Here is a 20260-nt window from a genome sequence, read left to right on the forward strand (position 1 = left end):
GGGTCTAAGGAGCCGCCCTTCCTCTGCCTTCGGTTGTCCTAGCTTGGGGATTCCAAGTGTTCCGACTCCCTTTCCATCCAGGAAGGTGGCTGGGTGCTAAGTGTATGCTTCCAACCTTTCCAAAAGTGACAGCCACGTTACACTGGGGGGTAGCTCCCTGGACTGAGCAGCCAGTAGAGCACCTTTGGGTGATGTAGCCATCGTCCCTGGCCCAGTGAGATAATGAGAGCCTCTCAGGCTGAGAAGATCTTTGCTAGACTAGTTATTACTGTCAACAACAAATACAGTGAGAGGAGAAGGAATTTAATGGATCAGTCCTCTCCTGTCAGACCCTTTTGCCTCAGACTGCCTAAGGAGATGGGAAGTGTGCAGATCCCTGTCCCAGAAGCCTCCTTGCAGGCTTAGCTCCCCCCAGGTCCTAGGGCTGTCCCTGCCAGACCAGGAGGAACTGAGATGGCAGTTTCAGTAGCTTCAAATCCACATTTCATCATCAGCAAATGCCTCATGGGTGGTTATGAAGATGAAATAATGAATGCCTGGGCCCAGAGAATATCTGGGGGGACTCCCACTGGCAGGGTGAGATTTTGGTATGTTTCTAATGCTTGGGCATGGAGTACATGAGTAATGCTTGATTAATTATTTTAACATTTGTTATTTGGCTTTAGAAATTCAACCCAAAAATCTTCAAAAAGAAGCAGAAGAATGGGAGTTCTGCAAAGCCCAGCTGCCCGTACTGCTGCTGTGCTGTTGGCAGCAAGGACCGCTCGCTCTCTGTCTGGGTGAGCTGCCACCCTGAGCTTTTGCTGCAGGGCAAGAGGTGTGGGCTGGGAAGGTAGCAAGCCTGGAGGCCTTGAAGGGAGGAGAGACCCACTGCCTTGGGTGATGCTCAGTGTGTGCTTCCACCCTATCCCTGGAGTCAGCCCCTACTCAAAAGCCCGCAGGCTCTCCTGCCATCCTGGAAGGAAGCACTGAAGACTGGTCCTGTGCCTAGCCAGGAGAGGCCAACCTCATGCTCAGCCAGAGCAGCTCTTGAGTGTAGACACAGGCAGCACCCTCAGTGGTCAGTGCCACAGTTGGTATGCAGTGTTTGAAAATCTTTGTATTGACATACAACACATATGAAGTGTGTCCACATGAAAGGTACAGCTTGGTGAATTGTCATATATGTTTACACCAGTGTCACCACTGCCCAGAACACCCCTTCTTGTCCCTGCCCAATCAAGACCTGCCCTGCCCACCAAGGCAACTGCTCTCACAACCTCTATCACATTGATAAGTTTTGCCTGCTCTTGAATTTTATATAAATGCAATTGTGCAGTGTTTACTTTTGTGTCTTGCATTTCTTTGACTTGGCATAATGTTTTTGAGATTCATGTGTGTTGTTGTGGTTAGCAATTCCTTATTATTGCTTTGGTTAGGTATTACGTGGTTAGGTATTCCTTATTATTGCTTTGTAGTGTTCCACTGTATGAATATACTACAGTTTGTTTATGCGTTCTGTTGATGGACGTTAGGGTTGTTCCAGTTTTGAGATGTTATGAACATTATTATATATAAGTCTTTTTGTGGACATACGTTTTCATTTCTTTTTGAGTACATACCTAGGAATAGAATGACTGGAAAAAAAAAAAGACAGTACCAAGTGTTGACAAGGAAACAGTTAACTGGAACTAATACATTGTTGATGGGCATTTAAGTTGGCACAAGCACTTTGGAAAAGTGTTTGGCAGTTTCTATAAAGGTAAGCGTATGACCCAGCAATTCCACTCCTGGGTATGTAACCAAGGCAGATAAGTGCTATGTCTACAAATAAAGACATGCAGAAAGTTCCTAGTGTTGACTTCTTTATATACAGGTTGAGTATCCCTTGTCCAAAATGCTTGGGAACAGAAGTGTTTTGGATTTCAGATTTTTTTCAAATTTTATAATACTTGCAGAATACATACTGTGAGCATCCCTAATCCAAAGTCCAAAATGCTCCAGTGAGTATTTCTTTTGAACATCATGTCGGTGCTCAAAACATTTCGGATTTCAGATTTTCAGATCAGGGATATTTAACCTGTAGTTAGTTTGTATCTTCGTTTATTTGTCCGTTAAACTCTTTAGGTGACACTGTGATGGATAAGGCTGTGAGTTTTGTGCTCCTCACTAGACAGCAACCTCTGGGAGGTGGAGCTGCATCTTAAATTTCTTTGTACCCCTTCCCTTCCTAACTCAGTGTCTTCCACAGAGCAGGTTTTCAGCAAATATTCAGTGATGGATTCATGGTTGAGAACTGAAGGATGAGAACTGTGAAGGTTTCTAAGTTAGGACTCCTGAGGAAGTATTAAGTTCCTTATTGCCAAAGGCTTATGTTCTGTGGCCTCAGATTGTCATGGTTGCAGAGCAAGAGACACTGTTATGTGCAGTGTGGGACGTGGCCTTGCTGCTGAGCATTGCACCGACTCGTTTAAAGCAAAGTGCACACGCATTAAAATCTTTTAATTGAAAAAAATTTCCTCATAAGCAGTGGATTTGAACTTGTGTGTTTGAAGGTTATCTCTGGCTGCATTTTTTATACTTTGTTACAGAAGAATCTATTGCTGTGTATATTGTGGGGCTTTTTTAAAGCCCAGTATTTATTTAACACCCCTTTTAGAACCTGAACCAGTGCCATAATGGGCAGCATGAGGCTCCGTTCATGTGCTGCAACCAGAACATCACTGACCATGGTGCTGTGTTTCTTAGAATGCTGAGGTTAGCTGGTCACATAGGCTCCAGGTTTCTGAGAGGTCTGTAGGCATATTTTTGGGAGGAGGGGTGAGGCTGTTTTTTCTGGAAGTGGAATTAGGGTGGGGGCAAGATTTTTTTTTTTTTTTTTTTTAAGATGACCGGTAAGGGGATCTTAACCCTTGACTAGGTGTTGTCAGCACCACGCTCTCCCAAGTGAGCTAACCGGCCATCCCTATATAGGGATTTGAACCTGTGGTCTTGGTTTTATCATCACCACACTCTCCCAAGTGAGCTATGGGCCGGCTCTGGGGGCAAGATTCTTAATGTGGATTCTAGATAGCCCAGGACTAGGATGTCTAAACCTCCTTTCTTCCCACACAATAGTCTCAGGCTGCAGGTGGGAGGCTTTGTAGCACAGGGTCCCAGAAGCTACAGCAGCACCTGTGGGAGCCCATTGTCCCATGAAAAAGTGTGTTCCCACCCATCCCACCATCCTGTGGCTCAGGGCCTGTCGTCAGGGTGGCCAGACACTTGTGTATGAGAGATGGGGCTTGCTAACTTGTGGGAACTTGGAGCCAGTGTATGTTTCAACATTAGAGTGACTAGATAGTGAATATACACATGGTGAATATTATGCAGTCATAAAAACAGATTTTTGCAGGATATTTAATGACATGCTCATGTTAAATGAAAAAGTAGTTATAAACAAATGCCTTATTTTGAAGGATAAAATAAATATTTGCACAAGGTAGAACAGAAGAAAATAATTCATCAATGTACTAATAATAGTTAATATAGTTAATATAACTTTTGGAATGTGTTTCTGTACTATCCACACACACACTGTAGAATGAGCCTGAGCTTGTATGACTTATGTAACTGGTTATAACCACGCCATGGATAAATGTGTAGCAGAGCTCCCTGGGCCCAGAGAGGATGTTCTGGGTTCTCTCTGAAGCTGCTTCATCCCATCTCAGACCTTGGCATCCTGTCTTCCACAACTTAGAGCCTCTGTGAGCTCTGCTTTGGGCCTGTCCCTCTGTTCAGATCATAGTCCTTCCAGAACCCCCTACCACTCTGCCTTCTTCATTGCTGGTTGTCCATGTATAAAGCCATCTCCCCTGCCAGACAGGAGCAAGCCCTGGAAACGGACCACCCTAGAGTGCACATTTTTGGAAGGCTTTGGGTTCCGTGGATTGGGATCTTGTCGTTGCTGTATGAATAACATTGAATATGTCCTACACAAGGAGTCTTCAAAAAGTTCATGGAAAGATTAATATTTTTTAATTCCATTTTTCCATGAACTTTTTGAAGTACCCTGGTATGTCAGCAGAAACCCTAACCAAGGCTTCTAGGCTAGCAGTGTTATCTGGGTGGAGTGTAAAAAAGGGGTTTCAGTAATTCAGTTAACCTTTGCTGCTGCTTTCCTTCCAGCTCACATGTCTCAAACGGCCACTGGTTGTCATCCATGAGCTGTTTGACAAATCCATCATGGATATTTCCTGGTAAGGTGGATTCTTTTTATGGTAACTAGGCTGAGAAAGGAGAAGGCACACCTTGGAATATGAGACCTCCTAGATGTGATTAGGGTCAGGTGGCCAGTGGACCCTCCCTGAGTATCGTAGCCAGCACAGTCCCCAGGGTGCTGTCTATGCATGATTCAGGAACCAGCAGCTTTGTGCCTGTTGTTGTGAGAATGTCCTGCCTGGAGTAGGATTTGCCACTGGAAAATGCCTTCTCAGACACACTGGGATTTGTCTGAGACAAGAGCTATGTGTCTTACGGGGACTCCACTTCACTCTCTGTCATTACATAACCCGAAGTGAGAGCACACTTTCTGCTGCTCAGTGACCTTATTTAATAAGATACATACTTCCTCAATTTTTTTTTTTTAATGGTTTCAAAAATAAGATAAATAAAATTGAAATTCGTACAAAACGTGTTAGGAAATGCTTTGTACATGTGCTTAGAACTGAGGGCCCTCTGGGATGCATTTGTCACACCCCACCCCCACCCCTGAAACCCACCCCCACCAAGGCCACAGAAGGGAACCAGGGGTCTTCAGTATCTCCCTAGAGCACTGCCCCACCATCCTCACAGGCCAGCCACTGAGGCGTGGGTGGCTGCCTCAGGCTCTCGCTCCCAGGCTACTGATGACCGTCTCTTTTAGGACTCTGAATGGGCTGGGCATCCTAGTGTGCTCCATGGATGGTTCTGTAGCATTCCTCGACTTCTCCCAGGATGAACTTGGAGACCCACTGAGCGAGGAGGAGAAGGTAGGCTGGTGGCCCATGTGCTCTGGGGCCACAGAAATAGCCACAATACCTCTGAGAGACCCCTGCGATTGGAACCTCTTATAGGATACACAGATGCATCATTTCTTAAAGTATAATGGGGTGTTCACCTTTTATAACTTGTAATCCTTATCTTCTTTACAAAATAGATTAATTTAAAAATGAGTCTCTATTCATGTCAGAAACAAGTCCTGGAATTAAGAATAAAACTACATTGGGCATCCCTTCTTGAACTCATAATAGGATACCCACTGGGAAGTTTTAACCCTGGGAGAGAACTGAAGTGATTCCCCAAGGGCTCCTGCTCACGTCACTTTCCCCATTGTCTTTTACTGACATAGCAGTGATTATAATATATGCCAGGCTCTGGGCCATGTGCTTTGCATATATTATTCCACTTAAATTTCACAGAACCCTTCGATGCGGGGCTCATCTGTTTCATCATTGAGATAACTAAGCCTCAGAAAATAGCCCTTTGCCAAGACCATATGTGACCATTAGGTCAAAAGCATGACCCAGGCCTATTGCATTTGAGCCAGGCCTCCTCTCCTCTCTGGCCTGTGCATGAGGCAGTGGGATCTGTGTCCCCTTCTGCAAGGGCTTCGGGAAAGGCTCTGCTTTATTTACCATAGACTTAGAAATTTACTGTTTGTACAGACAGGCCTTTGCCAACACTTAGTGGTATATATTTGTTTGTCTAAAAGGAGCTCTGTGAAATCCCAAAGAATGTTGGCAGCTCTCTCCTTAGTGACACTAGTGCTCATGGAAGCTGCCTTTTAAACTACTGTGTGACCACCCCCACTGAGATATAAACCCCTTGGGGGAGGAGGTCTGCCTTGTTGACAGCAACTAGAATGGGACCTGGCACCCATCAGTCATTTTTAAGTGAAGGAATGAATATCTCAGTGACCCCAGTCTTCCCACCTTGTCACTGTCATCAGGTACCTGGGATTGCCATGCACTCCCTTGGAGAGTCACTGTGGGAGTCTATGTAATAACCCCGTCTAGCTTACCATTTCCCAATCACAAACAGGGACTGCATATTTGAAGAACACTAGGGGAACTTTGACCAAACTCTGAATTCTGTCCCAAGATTCCAGGGAATAGATTCAGGAGAGAATGGGTAGAAACCAAGATAGCAAGGGAGGAAGGTTCCTGGCCACATTCAGGCCCTGCAGGAGCAAGTCCCAGATACCTCTCCTGAAAAGCTGCCTCCCCCTACCCAGCATCCTCTGGTATGAAGCAGATGTCCTATTAATACAGTCTCTGCTCCTGGAAAAAATGCCTCATTGGTCATTTGAACATCCGAGTGTGCGTCTGCTCTTCATCACACTTTTACGAGCACTAGTCACTGCAGTGTGCTGGGGACACTGTCCCTACTCCCGTAGAGTTCCTGTCTACCTTGTTATGTCACAGGACTAATAGGGCCCAGAAGGATGGGAGGGAGGACCCCTGCTCAGAAAGACAGGACATGTTAGGAGGGACAGTGGGGAAGCAGAGAAGGGTCTCCCCAAGTCTGCTGTGCCAAGCCTTCCCTCGCTCTTAGAGACACTGTTAGCAGGCCCATGGGGATCTCCCACCATAGGGGCACATCTGTGGACAAGAGCAGTGAAAGCAGACTTGTGGTTCAACATCTGATTCCCAAAGAGTGTTTGGGGTCCTTGGAGTGATTTAAGCGCCTTAAGTTAGCAATTTGAGCGTCCTCATTTCAGTCGAGGCCACATTGACACGTTGATTGCCATTTGCTCTACACCAGACTATGGAGTAGATGTTGTTGGCCATACCATTCACTGTCGTCCCCAGCTATAGATACACAGGAGACTGTAAACACTTAGGGAGGGTATGAGACTTCTGCAGAACCATCTAGTCAAGAAAAGGTAAAATAGGGTGGGAGGCAATCCCTGGAAAAACTTTAGGGAGAGCTGGCATTGGGACCCTTTCCACTCTCAGAGCCAGGAGAGCTTGCACTGCAACTTGCCCACTGGTGGGCAGTATTGGCCATGCTAGCACTCACACCCAGCATATTGCTTCTCTCCCTGCTCTCCTAGAGCCGCATCCACCAGTCCACCTATGGCAAGAGCCTGGCCATCATGACCGAGGCCCAGCTTTCCACAGCTGTCATTGAGAACCCTGAGATGCTCAAGTACCAGCGGAGGCAGCAACAGCAGCAGCTGGATCAGAAGAGTGCCACAGCCAGAGAGACAGGCTCAGCTGCCTCGGTTGCAGGCGTTGTCAACGGGGAGAGTCTGGAAGACATCAGGAAGGTGAGGGCTTGACCTGGTGGCACTGAGAACATCAGCACACACCCAGGGACAGGATGAAGGGAACAGGCAGGTGGTGCATGGCACAGACAGCCTGGACAGGGCACAGATATGGTGTCTCAGACATGAGTGGTGGTGAGAAGGGTGTGTGCTGAAACTGATGCGGGACCCATGGGTCAGCCAGCCTGGGCCAGTTGTCCCATTGCCTGCACCTGCATGAGGCAGTAATGGGGCCTGAAGCACCTTTATCAAAGGCCTCCTTGTTCCAGGGAGCCCTAGAGGAGGAACTTCCCGAACTTAGCCTGCTGGCCTTTCTAGGAAATTCTAGATGCTGAGAACAGTGGGTTTCAGGCTCTACCCTTAGGAGACTTCTGTGGGCTCCCCTTCTGCATCTGGAAATACACGTTTTGTCAGGTGGGGGTATGGGGTTGGAAATGGGGCAGAAATAGGGTGGAAAATGTTGAGATCAGCTGGAGAACTTAAGCCATCTCCAGGAGCTTCTTGTGCAGGTTGAAAACCTCTCCCAGGTGATTCAGACATAATGTGTGATTGGGAACCGTTGGTTATGAGCCTTCCGTAGAAGAAAGGGCTCTTTGATGAAAGTCACTTTGAAAATCAGTGGCTTAGTGACAGATGTGGGTCATAGAACAAGTATCAGCCCTTTAGTTCCCTATTTGAACCCCATGGCTGTTGGGCGGCCAGCCTGGCATGTGCTCACTGACCTGGGAACCTGGCCAGGTCTATAGTACTGATGAGAGAGGAAGGTGCTTGGAGCTGGTTCACCTGGGAGCTTTCTGTCCTTGCTTCTTTACTGGGCAGGAAGTTGAGCACAATGGTTTACTTTAGTTGTACCAGAAAGGCTGTAGGGAGAGCTATAAGTTAGAGTACCTTTCCTTAGAAGCCTTATTTATTTTTTAACACACTGTATAGAGGTATCATTGACACACAAAGATCTACATATTTAATGTGTACAACTTAATGGTAAGCCAGACACAGGACGACAAATACTACATGATACCTTTTATGTGAGGAATCTAAAGTAGTCAAACTCACAGAAGCAGGGAGTAGAATGGTGGGTGCCAGGCACAGGGGGAAATGGGGAGATATAAGACAGAGTCTCAGCTATACAAAATAAATAAATCCTAGAGATCTACTGTTCAGTATAGTGCTTACAGTTAACAATACTGTATTGCACACTTAAAAATTTGCTGAGAAGGTAGATCTTATTCCAAGTCTTCTTAATCACACACAAAAAATACGAAGCTTTGTTTTTTGATATTTGGAGATAGTTGGCAGAAACTTTTTTATTCATTTATGTGACTCTACTTTGCCAGAATCTTTTGAAGAAACAAGTTGAGACTCGGACAGCAGACGGTCGGAGAAGAATCACACCTCTCTGCATAGCACAGCTGGACACTGGGTACTTGCTCATTCACCGAGCTTTCTGTGGCCTTAGCTGGGGAGGTCTTCCTCTCTTCTTTTGCCAGTTATCACTTTCATAGTTAGAGTCTTCACTGGTTCTTTGGCCAACCTGACCCATATGTGGAAGTGAGGGAGTTGGGCCCAGTTTTCCACGAGCCTCAATGCCCCGTGTTCCTCCCAGAGCCCTTATGTGGAGGGTGGGGGTAGGAGCTGAGATGGCAGGCAGGCCAGGGCGCCCTCACAGGGCCAGCGGGTCTGCCATGCTTCACTGTTGACTGGTCACTGGAGGACATATAGAGAAAGCAGTCAGACTGATTTTTTTCTTTCTTTTCCTTTTATAACCTTTTTCTGATTATGAAAAGTATATATAAACATTGTTGAAAATTTAGAATATAGTGAAAGCACAAAGAAAATAAGCATTATCCATAATCCAGTGTATTAGAGAATAGTCACTGTTAACATTTTGATATCTGTATTTTCAGTCTTTTTCCCCACTTGTTACTGTATCTTCACCATTCATCCATTTTAATAAATAGTCCTCTGAAGCATTTGCTTGCTGATTATCCAGGTTTCTGTCCTATGAACGCACTATGACTTACTTAACCAGCCCCATAACTGTGGACTTGTAGTTTGTGTCCAGTTTTTCTTGGTTGTAAATGAATGTTTGAGCATACCTGTGACTCTTCCCTCAGGATAATTCCTAGAAGTGGAATTGCTGGGTGGAGGGTAAAGCTGTGAGACACATCTCCCTGTGAGGGGCAAAGAAGGGGGAAGGAGACTCATTCACCATTTGCTGTTGTCTCAACGTCTGCGGGCTTGCTTTCGTATTGGTCATGCTCCCCAAAACGATGTGTGTTGATTCAAAGGATGATAAGGCTTTATATGAAAGAAACAGACTGCCACTCTCAAGGCTGTTCACACTGAGTTTTACACTCATTCAGTCGATCTGCTCAGGACATCAGGAAGTCCTTCATGGAGACCACGCACAGTAGTCCTCTGCATTTTGCAGTTGTCCATCCATGAGCTGTTTCAAATCTTCCTTGAAGCCTGAAGAGAGAACTTCATTCATACCATGTGCTGATCCTACCTCCTCATTAGGTGTGCATGCTCCAAGGCCTCCTGACTCCTCCCAGAACAGAGATTTTCCTCTAAGCCTTTCCCCATTGTAAACTTACAGGGTACTGCCACCTGCCTACTTTTTATTAGGACCAAATGAGACCAAGTGTGTGAATGTGCTTTGAACTGCTGGGCCTGTGGGAGTGAGGGAGGTGGTGGTGGGGGTGGTGACACTTTTGTACTGTGGATCTCTCCAAGCCTTATCTGGTGAGGAAGCAGAGGAGATAAGTGGCTTCCTAGCTGGCCTTGAGCCAGCTTTCTTCCATAGGGTGTATATTTGTGGCACCACAACTTGATTCCTGTGGTCTTATTTTTTTCTTTTTCTTTTCTTTTTTTTTCTTTAATTCCTTTGGTCTTAAGGACTCTTTTGCCCTCCTGTTTCCCTTTTCACACAAGTAGCAACAGAATAGGTAATAATTAGCTTAGCTAATCAAGAAAGAAAAACAGCACAAATATTCAAAGTAGTTATAAGTAGAAAATAATTACAGATATAGAATAAATCAAAAGCATGAGAGACTTCTTTACTGAACTCTGTGCAAATAAATTTGAAAGTGGATGATTTTTGAAGAAAATAAAATTACTAAGACTGAAGAATTATTATAGAAGAAATAGAGGACACTGTGAAAGAGTTAACCCCACAAAAGCCACCAGACTAAGAAGCCTTCACAGGAAAATTCTAACAGACTTTTAAGGGACAGATAGCACTAATAGTATTTAAAATATTCTAATGCATAGAAAAGGAAGGAAAGCTTGCAAAATCTTTTTTGAAATGAACATAGTATTTACATAAAAACATAAAGATAGAATAAAAATTCCAGATCAATTTCATTTCTGAATGTCAATGCAAAAATCTTAAATAAAATAGTGACAAACAGAACCTTCCTGCGTGTTAAAAAGCTAATGAGCAAGTAAGGTTTATTTCAAGAAAGCAAGGAGGTTCAAATTTGGGGCAACTTTTAATTTAATTTTACATGTCAATAAATAAATTATAGGATCACCTCCGTAGATGCTTAAGAGGCACTCTGATAAAATTCAACCTTGTTCTGATTCACTTGAATGGGAGTAGATGGATGCTTCCTTAACCTGATAAATTATCAAATTGAGTTCAAAAACTGAACAAATGTCTACTCCTGAGACTATCATTTAAGATTGTTCTAGAGGTCCTAGCCCATGCAATTAGTCAAGAGCAAGAATAAATTGGACAAGAGAATTTAAAAATATATTATTATTTAAGGATGATATGATCTGTAAGAGAATCAACTGGAAAAACTGCTGTAAACAATAAAAGAAGACAATAAGGTGGCTGTATATATTCGTCATGAGATCAAGTAACACCAACTACATTTAGAGATATAAAGGAAGAAATCATATTCACAAATAAAATATCTGGAATGTATTAAGAAATGTAGATCTTTGTAAAGAAAATGTTCTAAACCCTACTAAGGGACCTAAAAGAAAACTCAAAGAAATAACTGGAATGTGTACCCCTGATTAGCTAGGATGACTCACCATCATAAAGATGTCACTTCTCTCTTAACCTATAAATTAAACATAAACCAATACAAATAACCATAGGAGCTTTCAAAATCAGACAAGGTGATTCTAAAGTTATGTGAAAAAATAAACAGGAATAGCTGAAGTATTTCTGAAAAAGAAGATTAATCAGGGAACACTAGCTCTACCAGAAATTAAAACTTGTAAGCTATAATAATCAAAATAGTAAAATACTGATACATGAATAGACAGAGCAATGGAATGTAGGGGAATATCTAGATATAGGCCCAAATACGTATGGGAATTTTAAAGGAAGCATTTCACATCAGTGATGAAACAGCTAATTCAATTAATGGGAGTCAGGACTACCTGTCACCCTCCAGAAACAAAGTTGGATCTCATCCTCACAACTTAAAATTAGATACATTCTAAAACAGCTCAGAGTTTGTTTTTAACATTTTGTGTGTGTGTGTGTGTGTGTGTGTGTGTGTGTGTGTTGTTTAAAATATTTTTATTTAAAATTTTAGAAGATTCCATGGAAGAATATTTTTATAATCTCAGAGGTAAAGTCTTTTCTAGAAATGATACAAAATTTGTGACACAGAATCACACAAAAATAAAAAATTTTGGCAAGGAAAAATAACACCATGAAGAATTGAAACATGGGGCTGGCTGGCTAGTTCAGTTGGTTAGACTGCAGCCTTATAACACCAAGGTCATGGGTTCAGATCCCCATATCAGCCAGCCACCAAAAATAAATAAATAAAAAGTTGAAAAACAACATCCTGCAGAAAATATTGCCTGCTCACATAAGGAATTTTTTTTAATATGTAAATGGTTCTTGCAAATCAATAATATAGACCAATAACCAAATGGAACAATAGATGAAGGACATGAACAGTTCACAAAAAAAGGAATGCAAATGTTTTGATATAAGAAAATCTGACTGTCATTCACATGAAAATAATTGCAAATTGAAACTATAATAATATACCATTTTTCATCTATTCGATTGCTTAAGTATCAAGAAATTTGATAAAACTGTTAGTAAAAGTATGGAGAAATAGGCACTCTCATACATGGCTTGTAATTTAAAACTCTGAGGAGGGCACTTTAAAAATATTTCTCAAAAGTTATCAATGAACATTCTATTTGCTGCTACAAGTCCACTTCTAGGAATTTATCCTAGACATGTAAGTATGTGGATTAACTGGTGTAATGACAATTATTACAATTTCAGGCATCTTTGAGCAGCTACTATGTGTTCTAAGTGTGTGCTATATTGGATACTTTTGTTGTGACAGCAGCCTCATGGGAAGGGTCCTGGCACTTTCTGTTTTGCGGACAGGAACCTGAGGCACAACAGAGTGGTAGAAGTGCCCAAGGTCACAAGCTTGTAAATGGCAGAGGAGTCAGACCCAGCTGGTCTGGCTCAGAGCCCTCAGTCTTAACACTGCAATATTTTACCTCCTGTTGCAGCAGTATCTGTTACAGAAAAGGCTGGAAGACAGCCTGTTCTTCCTCAGTAGATTCTGGGTTAGGTAAATTATGGTACATCTGTCCAGTGGTGTACCTACAACCCTTAATGAGAGGGAAGTACTTTCTGTATGCTGCGTTTCATTTTCTCTAAGGCACATGTTTGCACAGCTTAACACTTCTGAGATCTGGGGTGCAACATACAGTCAATGGCATCTGACAAATTAATAGCATTGTTTTCTCAGTGGTACATATAATACTAGTACATCTTAGATTCAATTAAATATAGTGTATTAAGTGGTTTTAATTTTCTTTTTACTTTTCTATTACTTCCAAATTTTCCACCATGAAAATATATTGTCTTTGGACCCAGAAAAAAGTTGTTCAGAATGTATAAGGTACTTGTGGCATCTGATTTTCGAGGCTGACTGTTGTTCTTGCTTGATGACAGGGACTTCTCCACGGCGTTCTTTAACAGCATCCCGCTCTCAGGCTCCCTGGCGGGCACCATGCTGTCCTCTCATAGCAGTTCGCAGCTACTGCCACTGGACTCCAGTACCCCCAACTCCTTCGGCGCCTCCAAGCCTTGCACAGAGCCTGTGGCAGCAGCCGGCCCCAGGCCTGCAGGCGATTCTGTCAATAAGGACAGGTTAGTGGGCGCCAAGGCTTGTTCCTGTCCCTGGGGAAAGTTCAGGTTTGGGCACAGTTCCAGGAACAGAGAATGTTGTTCTATTTGCACTTTATGGCCCCTTCAATAGAAAAAGAAAGAAATGCTTGATTTCAGATGAGGGCCTGCTCAGAAGGGAAGACTTGTTCAGGTGAGTCTGTAATGCACCAGGCTGTGAGGCCTTCACAAAGAGTATGTCACAGTCACCGAGGGGTGGGCTACTAAGGGTGGGGAACTGCCAGTTACATGCCACCCACTGCAGGGCTAGCCCCACCTTCTGGCAGCTCTACACTGGCGGTGGCTTTGCTTTCTGGGGCTTTACCCTCCATTTCAGTCTGTCAAGAGCATCACACCACACCATTCATCCCCGGATTCCCCTCACACTCCCAGAATGATATTTGCTCAGAGAGCTCACTGACCATTTCCTGGAAACCAAGTTAGAAGTCAGAAAGGACCAGGCAAGCTTGAATAAGCACCAGGAGCTAACGTTTGCCCAGCACTTGCTCTGGTTACACCGTGTGCCAGACTGAGGCATCTGCAGGGGACCGATTGGTGGGTCCTTGTCCTCAGGGAGTATGTAGACTAGTGGGGAAGAGGCAGCCATAGAATTGCAGGGTGGCTCCTGAGGTCCCCTGGGCAGCAGTGGCTAGCCATCCGGGCAAGGGGGTGCTGGGCAGGTCTTGGGGAGGCTTCTCAGAGGGCATCCTGCCCAGGGCCCATACAAGCCAACCAGGGGAGGAGGTGTGATGAGTAGGGACAGCACAGGTACGGAGTCCCGAGCCCCTAAAGAGGGGAAGGAAAGAGAGGAGAAAGCCTGGGTTTGTGTGCTAAACCGGGTAGTCTAGGCTTTTCCCCAGAGTGAGGACTCAGAAGGCTTTGGGACTTGTATATTAGGAAGATGGCTCCAGTAGGCAGTGGTGCCAAAATTTAGCCAGACGCTATCACACAACTGATAACTGTCACAGCATGGAGTCTTGTGTTATTGAAGCCTCCCACTTCTGGGTTCTGGTGTCATGGCTGTGGAGGCATGCGCCAAACATCAAGTGTCCCTCCTCTGAGGGAACTGTGAGGGCAAATTGCAAGAGAAGGAGACTGAGCAGCAAGACCAGTTAGGAAGCAAAGCATCCAGAGGGGAAGAGGGTCTGGGAAGAACAGTGCCAGATCTGAGAAGTGTTTCACCCTACAGATCCTGGTGGTCCTAGGTCATAGAGGAGGAGGAGAGGGCTGTCCAGGATGACTGCCAGGAGGATGAAGGTGGAGAGTGCCAGCCTGGATGTGGGCAGCAGGAAGCCCAGTGGCTTTGGGCCCCATCATGTGAGATGGGCTTAGGCACGGAGGGAAGCTGGGCCAGCTCATGCGTGGGTCTGTTCTTCCTTCCTGGAGTAGAAGGTGAGGGCTGTGGGGTGAGCACGTGAAGAAGAATGCTAAGAAATTGTCATCATCACAGTGAGAGATGGGAGAGGCCAGCCAGGAGCTGACTATGGCTTCAAGACCCTGGGTGGGGCCTTTTCTCAGACCTACTGTTGAAGTGGGAAAGCCTGCTGGTTGGAGTGGTTTGGGGTGGAGATGCTGTTTTCAAGTTGTGGAATGATTAGAGAAAAGGGCTGTAAGAACCACTTTCTAGGCTTCTTGCTACTCCCAAAAGCTCTCAGAACAACACAAAGGGGCAAATATGAATGCATTTGTTCATGACCTTCCCAGGTAGCCAGACTTCCAAAATTTTAATACAGGAAAATTTTAAAGAAATAGAAACAGCAAATTAAATTTCTAATGTGTTTATAGGCATTTGAAAGTTGTGCTCCTTTCAATAGGCTCCACATAATGCAAACCCTAGAGCTCCACATCCTTTAAGGACCATGCTTGACATGCCTCCAATCTTCCTCGCCCCCAGTGTGAATGCTACCTCTACTCCTGCTGCATTGTCACCCTCCGTGTTAACGACCCCGTCCAAGATCGAGCCCATGAAAGCATTTGACTCCCGATTCACAGAGCGGTCCAAAGCCACGCCAGGTGCTCCTGCCTTGACCAGTGTGACTCCCACGACCGTGGAAAGGTAGGCAGTAACTGCATGGGACCCAGAGAGACCAGGGAGGGTACTGGTGCTGGCCCGCAGTACCTCAGCAGCTTTCCCACCAAGCAGCCTGCTCTTGGTGGGAAAAAGTGGGGGAGCAAGACTGCAGAGCCCATGGTAAGCCACCAGCTCCAAGGAGAAAGGGGCAGCTACTTAAAGTGGGAAGGAGGCTAGAAGGAGCCGTGGGGGAGAACACAGTGGGCAAAAGAACAAGGAGGGCAAAGGCACAAGTGCTGGTCAGTACAGTCTGTGCTGAGACTAATGTTGCTTGAATGGAGCTCAGACTTTGCCCAGAAGAGGAGCAGGAGACTGGTGAATTACAGGAGAGTGTCCTCCTCAGGCAACCAGAGCAAGTGTATGCAGCCTCTGTTGGCACCAAGCTTCTCTGCCTCCTGGGAGTGACCCTCCTTCCAAGCCTGCCACTGAAGGGGCCTCACTGCGCATCCCAGTGGGTCGGGGACTTAGGAGAGTTGCCTGTGGGCTGGGCTGCCTTCTTCCACAGGTACTGAGGGCTTAAAGACTGTCCTCTTGGGCTTGCTTCTCACTGCAAGGCAACTAGGGCTCAGCAGCCCTAGGCAGATGCACCCTAGCCTGTGCCACCATCAGCCAAGTGCAGGGAGATTGGTCAGTGACTCTTACAGTAGCCACATAGCCAGCTGGTGTCCCATAAAGGGAGCATTAGTATGAGACCTATCCTTGCAGTGGACAGTGCCTTGCAACTAAAGCTGCAGTGTCCCTGTCCCTGGGTCTTTGCTTATGATCTCAAAACTGCTTGTCTGGGCAGAATTTGTTCTCCTTGGAGAACAGTCCCTGGAAGCCAGCGTGGGAGGATTCTCCCTTCAAGTCTGCTCCTGTATCTGTGAACTTAGTGTGGTATTCTATTCTGTAATGTAGTCATGATTGTTTTAGTGAAAAAATTCAATGTGATTTTTTTTATCTAGCAATTGCTCTGTCCAGCAATATGGAGGATCTCAAAACCTTCTTGCTACTAAACACTTTGTAAATGCTAGATTAAATGTAATTCATATCCCCAAAATGTATGACTAGTTCACAAGAAAGTACGGACAGTCCCTAGAGCCAAAATCTAAGAGTGAACAAGAAAAATTAGACAAGTGGGCAGGACCACACCATGGGTGCTAGGCTGGGGGCTGCTGACCTGGGGACTGTTTTTTTTTTTTTTTTTTAAGATGACCAGTAAGGGGATCTTAACCCTTGACTTGGTGTTGTCAGCACCACGCTCTCCCAAGTGAGTCACAGGCTGGCCCATGGGGACTGAGTTTTAATGGCCACACTGAGTTGAGAGAAAGTCTTGGGCCTAAGCCATGTCAGAGTTTGGAACTAAGTTACCAACCTGAAATTAAGCCACTAGAAAAAGGACAGCTCCAGAGAGATGTAGGTACTAGAAAAAACCCGACTTGGAACACAGAAACAAGGCAGAGAATTTGGAATGTCTCTGCCTGCCCTTGAGGGTTAGGAAAACAGTCTTCCCTTGAGACAGTGTAACCACAGGCCTACCGTCATGTGAATTTTGGGTCAATCTAACACTGCCTTTGTTGTCTAGAAATCACCAAGCCAAGAAATGAATACAAAAGGGGATTCTGGCCTAATTAACATCCAGAGGCACTTGACAAAGATGTAAATCCATCTTGTAGGGACATTCCCTGACCCCTGGGTGTACAGCATTCCCACCAATAAAGCACTGCCTAGGTGAACTACAATCCAAGGTAACAAAACGCATGAGGAAACAAACAGTCCATTGTGTACAAATGTCAGGAGATATAATGAACAGGAGGTTTAGACTCCATAAACCTCTGGTCATAGAATTGTCAAATGGGAACTATAAAACAAATACACTTAAAATCATGAAAGATAAAACAAAATGTGAGGAAAGATTAATATTCTATCCTGTATATAAAATTAACTCAAAATGGATTGAAGAACTAAATATAAGAGCTAAAACTATAAAATTCTTATAAGAAAGCATAGAGAGAAATCTTTGTGACCTTGGATTAGGTAATTGTTTCTCAGGTATGACATCTAAAGCACAAACAACTAAAGAAAAAAATAGATAAATTGGACTTCATCAAAACTTAAAACTTTTGTGCTTCAGAGGGCACTATCAACAGTGAAAAGACAACCTACAGAATGGGAGAAAATATTTGCAAATTGCATCAGATTAAGTCTAATATCTGAAGTATATAAAGAATTCTTACAACTCAATAATAAAAAGACTAATGATAGGACTGGCCCGTGGCTCACTTGGGAGAGTGTGGTGCTAATAACATCAAGGCCATGGGTTCAGATCCCTATATAGGGATGGCCAGTTAGCTCACTTGGGAGAGCATGGTGCTGACAACACCGAGTCAAGTGTTAAGATCCCCTTACCAGTCATCTTTAAAAAAAAAACTAACAATACAATTTAAAACAGATGAAGTCCTTTGGTTTCATTAGCAGTGAGGCCTTTGCCCTGCTCACCAAAGCCACAGATGATATCCTCAAGCAGGCCCTCCGGGGTAAGGTGGCCTCCTTCACTATCATTGGCTAGCCCCATCTCTTGGGGGACTAATGTCAGCCATGGTCTTGGGCCCCAGTGGCAACCTGTTTGGTGCAGAGGTGAGCGGTCAGCAGAATGGGACTTATGTGATGAGCTACCAGCCCCAGCTGGATGGTGAACACCTGGTGTTGGTGACCATGTGCAACTAGCACATTGAAAATAACCCCTTCAAACTGGTGGTCAAGTCAGGCCGCAGCTACATGGGCACTGGCCTCCTGGACCTCAGCTTCGGCAGTGAGGATGACAACGGCAAGCTCTGCCACCCTTGGGGCATGAGTGTAGACAAGGAGGGCTACATCATTGTCTCCAACCACAATAACAACCGCATCTTGGTGTTCAAGCCCTGCAATACCTTCCACCACAAATTCAGCACCCTGGGCTCCTGGCCCAGGCAGTTTGACTGATCAGTGGGGGTGGCCTGTGACACCTCACACAGGATTTTGGTGGCTGACAAGGACAGTCATAACATTAAGATCTTCACCTTTGAGGGCCAGTTCCTCCTCAAGTTTGGTGAGAAAGGAACCAAGAACGGGCAGTTCAACTACCATTGGGATGTGGCAGTGAATTCTGAGGGCAAGACCCACCAGTGGAACCACCAGATCTAGCTGTTTGGGCCTGATGGGTTCTTCCTGAATAAGTATGGCTTTGAAGGAACTCTCTGGAAGCACTTTGACTCCCCATGAGGTGTGGCCTTCAACCATGAGGACCACTTGGTGGTCACCAACTTCAGCAACCACCAGCTCCTGGTCTTCACCCAAACTACCAATCGGCACACTTGCTGGGCTCCAAGGGCACTGGCAATGGACAGTTCCTGTGCCCCCAAGACATGGCCGTGGACCAGGAAGGGCTCATCATTGTAGCTGATTCCAGGAACACAGGACATTTAAATCCAGTGGCAGCTTCTTGTACAAGTTTGGCACTCAAGGCAGCAGATTTGGGCAGATGGACCACCCTTCCAGCATCGCCATCACCCCTGACAGAATGATTGCCATGGCGGACTTTGGCAACAATCAAATCCTCGTCTTCTAATTGCATTTTGTAGGCTTCCATGTTTGGGATGTGCATGTGTGCATCTCTCTCTCTTTGAATTTCAAAAAAAAAAAAACAGTCTCGGGGACATTTCTTTTTCCTTTTTTAAAAGAGAACAAGAAAAGTATAACATTGAAAAATAAATAAATAAATGAAATAAAACAGTCAAAGTATTTGAATAGAAATTTTTCCAAAGAAGATACACAAATCACCCATAAGCACATAAAAAAAAAAAAACACCCAACATAATTAGCCATCAGGGAAATACAAATCAAAACCACAGTGAAGTACCACTTCATACCCATTAGGATGGCTATAATCTAAAGATCAAATGGTCAGATAATAAGAAGTGTTGGTGAGAATAGGAAGAAATTGGAATCCTCATACACTGTGGATGGGAGAAGACAGTCTGGCAGTTCCTCAAACGGTTAAACAGAGTTATCATATGACCCAGCAATTCCATACCTAGGTATATATCCAAAAGAATTGAAGACATTTTTATGCAATAAGTTGTACATGAATGTTCATATCAGTACTACTTATAATAACCAGGAAGTAGAAACAACCCAAATGTCCATCAACTGATGAATGGATAGACAAAATGTGGTATACCTATACAATAGAATATTATTCACTAATAAAAAAGAGTAGAGTACGTATGTGTGCTACAACAGGGAGAAACCTTGAAGACATGCTAAGTGAGAGAAGCCAGTCACAGAGAACCACATATTGTATGGCTTCATTTATATGAAATGTCCAGAATAGGCAAATTCACAGAGACAACAATTAGTGGTATCCAGGGACTAGGGGGAGCAGAGGATGGGAAGTGATTGCTGATGGGTACAGTTTCTTTTTGGAACTATGAATATGCTCTGGCATTAGACAATGGTGATGGTTGCATAATTGTATGAATATAATAAAAACTACTGAATTCCATACTTTAAAATGGTAGATTTTATGGTATGTGGATTATGTCTCAATAAAAAATAAAAAGAATGACACACCATCAAAACAGACCAGACAGATTTGGAAATTAACCAAAAAATGTTTTTAGAAAAGAAAAATAATACATTAGTCACTGCAGTTAAAAAGTCAGTGGATATTTCAGAGAGCAGATCAGAGCCAGCTGAAGAGAGCATTCAGTCTGAGGAACTAGCCAGAGTG

The 20260-nt window shown here is 44.4% G+C and overlaps 1 protein-coding gene across 2 annotated transcripts in view; it reads left to right on the top strand.

Moving 5' to 3' along the window:
* LOC134369294 (protein HIRA) overlaps positions 1–20260 on the top strand; it is an 83320-nt gene that overhangs the window by 38008 nt on the left and 25052 nt on the right. For both annotated transcript variants that reach the window (XM_063085644.1, XM_063085645.1), the window contains 7 exons: positions 666–779; positions 4147–4217; positions 4883–4988; positions 7055–7270; positions 8602–8687; positions 13227–13424; positions 15334–15495. In XM_063085644.1, the coding sequence (XP_062941714.1) occupies positions 666–779; positions 4147–4217; positions 4883–4988; positions 7055–7270; positions 8602–8687; positions 13227–13424; positions 15334–15495 (953 nt within the window). The remainder of the gene's footprint in view (positions 1–665; positions 780–4146; positions 4218–4882; positions 4989–7054; positions 7271–8601; positions 8688–13226; positions 13425–15333; positions 15496–20260) is intronic.

This window comes from Cynocephalus volans, chromosome 2 (assembly GCF_027409185.1).
Source record: "Cynocephalus volans isolate mCynVol1 chromosome 2, mCynVol1.pri, whole genome shotgun sequence".
Taxonomy (NCBI): domain Eukaryota; kingdom Metazoa; phylum Chordata; class Mammalia; order Dermoptera; family Cynocephalidae; genus Cynocephalus; species Cynocephalus volans.